The 10000-nt window shown below is 45.3% G+C and overlaps 1 protein-coding gene across 3 annotated transcripts in view; it reads left to right on the top strand.

Moving 5' to 3' along the window:
* si:dkey-32e23.4 (dynamin-1-like protein) overlaps window positions 1-10000 on the top strand; it is a 57539-nt gene that overhangs the window by 46140 nt on the left and 1399 nt on the right. For all 3 annotated transcript variants that reach the window (XM_063195753.1, XM_063195752.1, XM_063195754.1), the window contains 2 exons: window positions 5206-5315; window positions 7802-7961. In XM_063195753.1, coding sequence (XP_063051823.1) covers window positions 5206-5315; window positions 7802-7961 — 270 coding nt within the window. The remainder of the gene's footprint in view (window positions 1-5205; window positions 5316-7801; window positions 7962-10000) is intronic.

The raw sequence follows: 10000 nt of genomic DNA on the forward strand, positions 1-10000 counted from the left end.
TGCAGAGGGGGCCGGCAGCTCTCCAAACTGGAACACTACCAGTGTGCTCACATAAATACAGTTCTAGAATCAATGAGCAAACGCATTCGTGCTCATTCAATGCATTCAATGCCAGCAAGGTATTCAATGCTCAAAATGTCTTTACTGAGGGGAGCATAAATCCTAATTCTATTACTGACTCCATAGCTGTGACGTAATGATTAGGGAGGTGACCTTGGGGTCAGGGAGGGTGGTCAGAGGGTCGTAGGTTTGATTCCCGTACAGAAGGAAATACAGTAAACTTGACTGGAGTGAAGAACGAGTGTCCCACTGGAGCCACCACACATGGCCGGTATGTCCTATTATACCACTCCATGGGCCTTGTGCAAATCAACCAATCCCACACTGCTCAATGGGTATTGAGCAGAATGTCATTACTTGCAACCCTGCGAGCCAGGCTTGCTGGCATGATACTCAGTGCACACCCACAACCCTAGTGATGGTCACACTGTCACATACACACTCTATGTTCTTATGACAGAGTTGGAGAGGATCAGAGGTCTGCATTAACCCCTTAGCGCAGAGCCTATATTGTAACCTTACTGTCACCAAAATTGTAAAGTGGAAGCCCAAGTGTGAAACTCCAACCCCCATTGTCATTGTCACGCATCACTCCACAGCACACAAGTGAATACTGCACACTATGAAATTGCATTTATGCCTCACCCGTGCAGCCCCCAATGGCGTGTGCCAGAAGCTATCCCTACGGCTTGGAAATACAGAGCGACCTCGTACCCTCAATTTTCTGATCCGAAGTCAGACACCTTATCCATTAGGCCACATTGTTCACTTGTAATGGCTGTGTCTTAATCCAAGGCACCATTGCAAGGCCCCCCACATAGGGTATATTGCAGCCAAGGCCCACCTTACATGGGTCATGCCACACTATTTTTCTTTGCATCCCTTCTCAAAATCATAGTCTAGGTCTGTTAGACAGTGCCCCACTGGAATATATAAAATAATAATGTGACAACAATAGAGGTAATGTTCAGAGATGCAATATATTATTATAATGCAGTTCTTCAAAGATGGCCTCTCAACGTCATTTGATTAATATTGCTGTGTTCCCCATTGTTATTGAATGTGTTACGCGTTGGTCCTGTTTTAAAAAAAACGTTCTGGTTGCTTTGTTTCAAGCCGTTTTTGAAAGCCAGCAAGGTGGCTTGTGGAGAAACGAGAGGGTGTTCCGTGTTTCTCGTGGAAATGCGTCTCTGATTGGCTCACTCTTCCAGCTCTCGTGGAAATGCGTCTCTGATTGGCTCAGTCCTCCTGTTTTTGGAGAGAATGTAATGGGAAACAGAGTCGCCACTTCCCCGGGTGGTACTGCACTATAGGGGCGCCAACGGAGGCGTGCATGCTCCATTCAGGGCTGTGCTCTTTCGACAGCGACCCCTAGGGGAGCTGCAGGCACGGAGCAACCAGAGTGGACTTGCTCTATGGATGAGGCTTTGTGCTGTGTGTGTACCTGAGAGTAGCAACCAGCTGATAGCTAAGCTAAGCTAGATTTCGGGCCACCAGACGTTGCTTGTATTGAAAACAAGCAGAAAAAAATTACTCGACATGTTTTTAGAAAAATGGGTCGACATAAACCTTTGTGGCCAACGCCTTCTTTCGACGTGACGAAACACAGAAAGGCTTTCGTGATTCGCTCGTTTCTCTGCATTATTTATGTCAATTGGGAAACACCAGGAAACACAGCCAGGCGAGGTGACGCACCGCTATGAGAGCCTTGCAAGTGAGTTTAACTTGGGCTGACCGTCCGATCTTCAAAAGGAGTGAGTAAAATTGTGTTTAATCGGAAGTTGGCCTTTAAAGGGAATATTGTTAAGGTTATTTTGGTTTATTTTGGTGTACTTTTTACTGCACAACATTAACTGTCAGTAGGCTACTTAGAACCAAAACAGGTGTGGCAGGCATGGAACACTGAAGAGTAACTGTCAATTTTTTGAATTTTAGAACTCTGCTGTAGAATCCCCAATGGCAACCACTGCTTGCTGTGAGGACTAATTAGTTAGCTGCTGGGCCTAGTGAATCAACCTGAACAGGTGTTGCCAATTAAGGGTTCTGACAGTTACTCTTCAGTGTTCAAAGTTAGATTATGTTATTTTTACTACAAATGCTATACATGGGTTATCAATTTTTGTTTTCCCCTGGCTGCACAACCCTGTCTGCACACAACTCAACCTCTGATTGTTGGAGACCGCTGTTGGTCAAAAAATTAGCTCACATGGTTGGCTGCCAGTGTCTTGCCCCTCCTCACAACATCGCTTTATAAACAAAAAAAAACCCACTTATGCTTTGGCCCAAAAGGCAAGCCCACTTTTAGCATTTTCTACAAGAATGCAGTCTTAAGCCCGATTCGCACGGGATAAATATTACCTACTGACCCCTGGTAATTCGCAATTACCCCCAGACCCCCGTCATTTTTCGGTGCGCATTCGGACGGGATAAATAAACGTCTGTTATTCACTCAATTCACAGACATTACAAGGGGATACAGACGGCGCGTCTATGTGAAATTACCCCAGGACGTCTGTGTTTCGCTGAAATACAGTAGGTAATTCACGGCGGAATTATTACCTCACGAATCATGGACATGGCACATTCGCACAGGACTAAAACTCAGACATTCTCCGTAATAATTCCGAATCACCGGGGGTCCATAGGTAATAAAAGTCCCGTCCGAATCGGGCTTAATTTAAATAAAAATTGTGCTATAGTTTTCCTGCCAACCTGCCGCGGCCCCCCTAGCACCCCTTCGCGGCCCCACAGGGGTCCCCGGCCCCCAATTTGAAAACCACTGTCTTAATCTGTTACTTAAGGCTCTCTGTAATGTCATAGCAATGTTATTATGATGTAGTTGAGTATTTTCAGCAAATGGTGAATACCCCCGCCAGTGACCCCATCTGCACTAAGAGCTAAGGATGGAAATAAATGTGAAAGAAGGGTGAAGACCCAGTGTCCTCCTGCCCCCATCATTCATGATTGATACACCATATACTACCGCTCCATCATCCACGACTGAAGTGCCCTTGAGCAAACCAATCAACCCCAGACTGGAGCAAATGCTATTGTACTGAATCTCATCACTTGCTACACAACTGTGTTCTAATGATGGGGTTGGAGATCAGATGTTTGCATCAGAGAGGTTCTATGGTTTTTATTGTAGACCAGTGGTGGTTGCATGTTCGTTTCTATAACAGTAGGAAGTAAATAGGGTAATTTCCACTGCGAGCTGAACGAGTCTTTTGCTGCCTACTACCCCGAATCCATGTCAGCTCGTCCTCACCAGTGAATAAAAAAAAAATCATGGCATTCACCAGATCAACTCTCTTGGACTGCTCTTTAGTTTGACACTGTATGTATTACTTTGATATTAAAATCAAATGTAGAAATCAACATTGTAGTATCCTAATATGCTGTCGCTGAATTTAAGTTATAGCCTACTTCGATCTGTGAAATATCTGTCAGCCTTATGTGACAATGCCAAAAATGTAACTCCAACCATACTCCGGGCAACACGGGTTGTAATGGATACACAAACAGGGCTGGTTTGATCGTACCACTGAGCTGGACACGGTGCGGCACAGCCGGGTTGTATATGGAAAAACCCTTAATGTGACTGGGAGAGTGACGAAAACAATATCCTACTGGGTCCTTCATACATGGTTGGTGTGCCTTATGCTACCTCTCCATCATACATAGGTATGTCCTTGAGCAAATCAACAAGCTCCACACTGTGTTCCAAGGATCTGGTCAGTGGGTCAGGCCATAGCAGCTTTGATTCTCTTGCAGTAGGAAGTAATTTTGACTGAGAGAGTGCAGAATCAGTCTTCTGCCATGGCCATCATGCACGGTTGAAGTGCCCTTGAGCAAAACACCAACACATCGTTAAAGGGGAACAGTAATTAATACACTGTTGAGTCAGTGTAGGTAATGGAGTGTCAGCTTAACACAGTGCAGTGGAATGCCATGCACAGATGTTGATGTTGACAGAGTATGTGGAAGAGTTAAAAATTCTACGCTCATTCTGGCAAGGTGGGGTCGTTAAATTTGTTTTGTCTGTGCCTCAGTGTTTGTCTTTCCATGTTGTTTATTTGACTGTCTGTGTTTGATTGTTTGTCTGTCTCCTTGACTGTTTGTGTTAGACCATTTATCTATCTAGAGACAGACGGTGGATGGGTTAGAGGCAGGGTGGGTGTTTTATCCTTATTTGCAGGAAAATATCATATTTTAAAGCCTTTGATGTTTTTGTGTATGGAGAAGTATCCCGGTGAGGCACAACATGATGCGAAACAAAAGAGCGCATCAAAGCAAGAGAGCACATTACCGACTGAAAGAACAAAATAAAAATGAAAGGAGGCCACGAGAGTCAAGGTAAAGCGGGCAGGCAGGCGTGATATACAGAGGAGCTAGTGTGGCAAGGTCTCTGTGATGCATGAAACAACCTTATACCTACCTGCCATGGGTCACAGGATTTGAGCGGCTGTGAAATGTACAGAGCGTCCCAAAATGTACACACACCTCAGATCATTGTAGAGCATGTGGTTTTTTAATTCATGTCAAATGCAATAGCACTGAAAGTGTTTTTTATTGTTTTATCTCCAACTTTTCTCAAACATTCATTCTGTTCCAGGCACTGCTGACATTGTGAATCAGACATAATTTTTTTGGATTTTTTGTGAAATCCCTTTCAATAGTGCTATTCAATTTCAGTGATTGTTGCAGATCTCAGGGCATAGCCTTTACCGTAGACATTCGTTTTAGAGTAGACAGTGACAAAACAGTACATTGGTGTCTGCAGACTCTATAACACTTTGAAAATTAAATAGATTATAATATACGCCTGTTTTACAATGATAGGAAGTGTGTATACTGTGTATATTTTTGCGACTTCCTGTATGTATTAATTTGTTGTTCCTTCAGTGTGAGTGGGAAGAAATGGGACACAGCCTGACATCTTTGCTGTGTGTGTGTGTGTGTGTGTGTGTGTGTGTGTGTGTGTGTGTGTGTGTGTGTGTGTGTGTGTGTGTGTGTGTGTGTGTGTGTGTGTGTGTGTGTGTGTGTGTGTGTGTGTGTGTGTGTGTTCGTGTGTGTGTTCGTGTGTGTGTTCGTGTGTGTGTTCGTGTGTGTTCGTGTTTGTGTACGTTCGTGTGTGTGTCACAGGCAGTACCCATTGCACGTAAACTGTCGGCGCGGGAGCAGCGAGACTGTGAGGTCATCCAGCGGCTCATCAAGTGCTACTTCCTCATCGTGCGCAAGAACATCCAGGATAGGTGAGTGAGACTGTCCGTCCGCATCACAGGATTGGCCAGTTAGCTTGCCCCTCGCACAGTGTTGGTCTGTCCATTATGCACGCCTGTCACACAGTGGTTTCGTGTATGTCATTGTCACTCACAGGTATCAGCAGTTTCAGTAGTTGGTGTGTGTGTGTGTGTGTGTGTGTGCGCTTGCATGTGTGTGCATGTATGCGAGCGTTTCTATTAAGCATTATCCCATGTCTGCCTGTAGAAGATAATCCCTTGTGAATGGAGCTTAAGACGTTAAGGTGTGTGAACAGACAAGAAGAGCTGACTGATCCACGGCCCCTGTCTAGTGCTGGAGCGTTATGGCTCTCTCACCCGCTTACTGAGGCACCCTGACAGGCCATAACGCTCCATGTCAGTCAAGCTCTCTCACACACACACACACACACACACACACACACACACACACACACACACACACACGTGTATAAAGCTATCTTTGCTCGCGGGCAAAGGTGGACTTTAAAGCCTGAGGTTACCAGGAAGCTCCAAGTTATTATGTAGTTGGAAAAAAGTGTATGTGTGCGTGTCTGTGTGCTGGAAAAGAGCTGGCAATTGCACTTCCAGCAGTGCCTGGGGACAGTCTTGCTTTCAGAGGACACATACATACACACGCACACATACGTGCGCGTCACCCACAACTTTTACCAAGGCCAGTTTTGTTACTGTCGAATGACATTGTTACGTGACACTAAACGAAGGCAGGATGACTATGCACATTGCCACCACACAAAAGGACGGCAAACTCAACCTCCAATCACAGGTTTTTTTTCATCTGTTTGAATCAATGGGGCGGGTTGGTCCCTGTTGTTCTGATTGGTCATTGCGTGATCCGTATAGCCTCTATCACGCTCGAGCCATATGATGAACTGTGACCACAACTAAGGCTTTGGTTTATTACTGTTTCTTATGGTTTAATGACAAGCATAGATTGCATTACTGCACATCGGAGAGGCAGAGCAAGAGAGATTTTTTTAAAAAGCTTGCTTGTGTTGTGGCCATCTGTAGCTCTGTTTATGGCAGTGGAATGGCTCCTAATAAAAAGTTGTTTCTGGAATTTGAAGCCGTTGTCACCTTGGTTTAACCTGCTGCGCTGCCTGGCACGGCTCAAAGCTCAGAGACTCTCAGAGGGCTGTGCTGTTTCTTTCTCTTTTTTCCCTCTATGTGTTTCTCTTTCATTTTCATTTCTTTCTCTCCATCTCACTTTTTATCTATTTTAACTCTCTCTCTCTCTCTCTCTCTCTCTCTCTCTCTCTCTCTCTCTCTCTCTCTCTCTCTCTCTCTCTCTCTCTCTCTCTCTCTCTCTCTGTCTCCCCCCTCTTTCTCTGCCTTATATCTCTCTCCTTTTCTCTCTCTTTCTCTGATTACTCTCTCTCTTTCTCTCTCTCTCTCTCTCTCTCTCTCTCTCTCTCTCTCTCTCTCTCTCTCTCTCTCTCTCTCTCTCTCTCTCTCTCTCTCTCTCTCTCTCTCTCTCTCTGCCTCCCCATTCACCCCTCCTTCTCCTTCTCTCTCTCTTTCTCTTTATCTTTGTGTGTGTGTCTCTCTCTCTGCCTCCCCATTCCCCCCTCCTTCTCCATCTCCTTCTCTTTCTCTTCTTCTCTCCCTCCCTCTCTCTGTTTGTCCTGACCCCTCTGCTCTCTTTAGTTTTCCACTTGATAAGTCTCATTAATCCCCTTCATTAGCATTCTCCATGAACGCCACTGAGAGGAGCCAGCGCCTTCTTGGGTTTTTTTAAGTCTTTCTTTTTTTTCTCTCTCTTTTTTTCATTTTGTCTTTGTTTTTCTTTTGTTTTGCCCTACGCCTGTGTGGCCCGCCCGAGAGAGGATGTGAAAGGCATCGGGTTAGAACAAAAGGAAAATAGAGCCACAGATTAGGAACGAAAAACAATGCAAAAGCTGCTGTGGTGCATGTGTAAATGCTGCAGATCTACCAAAGGGATATTCCCCCACACAGTGTGTTTGTTTTTTGAAGCTGAAGTTTAGAGTTGTGTGTGCGGTGAGAAAACACATCTGTTCCTGCTCAACGAAAACACACGTGAAGACACTGGCCTGGTTTGAGGACTTCCATCACCTCCGCTGAGGCACTGCTTTCAGACAGCAATTAGTCAAACCATAGTGTACTCAATACATCAATCTGTCTTTGCTTTCTCCTTTGTGTGCATTGTATATAATTCTGTGTTTGTCTGTCTGTGTCTGTGTCTGAGGTTATGTGTCTATGTGTCTGTCTACGTGCTTTATGTGTATTCATATGTGCTGATTGTGCTCCTGTGGCTGTGTATGTGCATGTGTGTTTGTGCCTACCGTACGTGTGCGTGCGTGCGTGCGTGCGTGCGTGCGTGTGTGTGTATTCACATACTGTATTGTGTGTGTGTGTGTGTGTGTTATTGTGTGTTATTGTGTGTCTAGTGTGTGTATTCACATATGCCACTGCTTATGTGTGTGTGTGTGTGTGTGCAGTGTGCCAAAGACGGTGATGCACTTCCTGGTGAACCATGTGAAGGAGCGTCTGCAGAGTGAGCTGGTGGGCCAGCTGTACAAGCAGCCGCTGCTGCAGGAGCTGCTCATCGAGTCCCAGGACACCGCCCAGCAGAGGACCGAGGTCGCACAGATGCTAGAGGTACATGGACGCTACGTGCAGTGTGTGTGTGTGTGTGTGTGTGTGTGTGTGTGTGTGTGTGTGTGTGTGTGTGTGTGTGTGTGTGTGTGTGTGTGTGTGTGTGTGTGTGTGTGTGTGTGTGTGTGTGTGTGTGTGTGTGTGTGTGTGTGTGTGTGTGTGTGTGTGTGTGTCATAGTATATAGTTTAACAAATCCCCCAAAAATTGAACGAACGCATATATCTCAACATAGAGTACCCGAATATAGAGTTCGTAGAGTCATAGGGCAGCACACAGCATAGGATGGAGGTTGCACATATGCTAGAGGTATGTACAGTATAGTGCGTGCGCGTGTGTGCGTGCGTGTGTGTGTGCTGATCGAGTCATGAACAGTAAACATGACAGGACAGAGGTTGCCCTTGTGTTGTGTAGAGGTCAGAGGTACAGCCTTTGTGTCTGTGTGACTACAGAAATAATCACAGCCACTGGCATTATAACAAACACCTAAATAAATCAAATAAAACCGAAATAAAAAAATCTACTTGTAGTTGTTCCATATGTAAGTAGTTAGTCAAAATGTAACATTTTGACTAACAAACGTTTTACACTTTTTTGCAATACATTACTAAAAAGCACATTTCTAAATGGCTGTAAAAGAGTGGATGTCTTTAAAAGCGCTGTCTACATGGCCGTAAAAGCTGCATATTGGATCCCCATTACTCCTGCTCTCTAATGGCCTGTGAGGTGGACTGGACGGTAATTATCACGGCTTTAAAGGGGGTCATTCGTCACCAGAGCGATCGTTTGCAATTGCCTCGGCCGCTGCAGGGGTCTTAAAGGTCCACTGTGTTGGACTTCTCCGGCCTGCCCTTTCTATCCCATCTTCAAACTGGCCAGAAAGGGACTCTGCACATCGGCTCCGACAAAGTGCTGAGCACTGCTCTCCCAAAGTTCGATTCCAATGTTGTCAATACAACCCTGCACACCGGCGCCGATGTCCGCGGACATTCCCCGATGTCGGCAAGCGATTAAAGACAAGTTCTATTTTGTCGGAGCCGCCAATTGACTATCCATGCTATGTTCGTGTGAAATTGGGTTTGGGGGTCGGAATTGTGTCAGAAGCGAAAGTGCTCCGCAGTGCTGTCGGAACCGATGTGCGGAGGCCGTAAGGGTAGCCATAGTCAGAGGTCTCAATCCTGCCATCAGAAAGTAATAAAATACTGCCACTTTTTAAATAAGTATTTTAAGGATTTTCATACCTTTATTTTCGATTGGACAGTGAGAGAGAGGAAACAATTAGGGAGAGAAAGACGGGGAAGGATCCGCAAATGATCCAGGCCGGATTCGAACCCGGGTTAGCGGCATAGTATTGGAGTTAGGACCTTGGTAGGGCCTGCCACTTTTGATCCAACCAGCTCTGAATCAGCTCATCATAATGATTACTTCACAGGTGCACCAGTTATAGAGTACTCAAATACTTGAAATTGATGTTGGTGGTAAATGTTCATGAAAAATGATAACCCAATATTTTGCCCACTTAAAAATGTTCCGCTTTGGACCATTAAGAATGAAAGCGCTATTTTTTTGGGCATTTCCAATCTGAAATTTCTGTAACTTTGTAGTCCTGGGGAGGACAAACAGAAAATCAAAGTCCTGCCAGGCATTCCATCTGCCTTGGCTGCTAACACAGGTGATTTCAGCTCATCAGCCCGGCAGAATGGGTGTGGTCATCAGGTCAACCCGCCATGTCCACCCCTGATGATGATGGTGGTGGTACATGTTGCCCACACTGCATTGGGTCTCCTGAGTCATTTCTGTAATTTTGGGGTGTACTGTGTAACCCCCAATACTTAATACCCCCTAGAGAGAGAAATGCTGAGCACTCCTCTTTGTTGAATAAGTAATCTCCAATATGCTGGTGCTCTTGAAGTTAAAAGACAAAGTCCATTCCTCAAAACTTGGATGCCGTTGGGCCTACTTCAGGCGACTCTTGCATAGAGACAAGGAGACCCAATGGCCACCAAGTTTTTACTTAATTACACCCCTCCTCCTCTTTAATTCT

The sequence above is a fragment of the Engraulis encrasicolus genome, chromosome 3, assembly GCF_034702125.1.
Source record: "Engraulis encrasicolus isolate BLACKSEA-1 chromosome 3, IST_EnEncr_1.0, whole genome shotgun sequence".
NCBI lineage: Eukaryota > Metazoa > Chordata > Actinopteri > Clupeiformes > Engraulidae > Engraulis > Engraulis encrasicolus.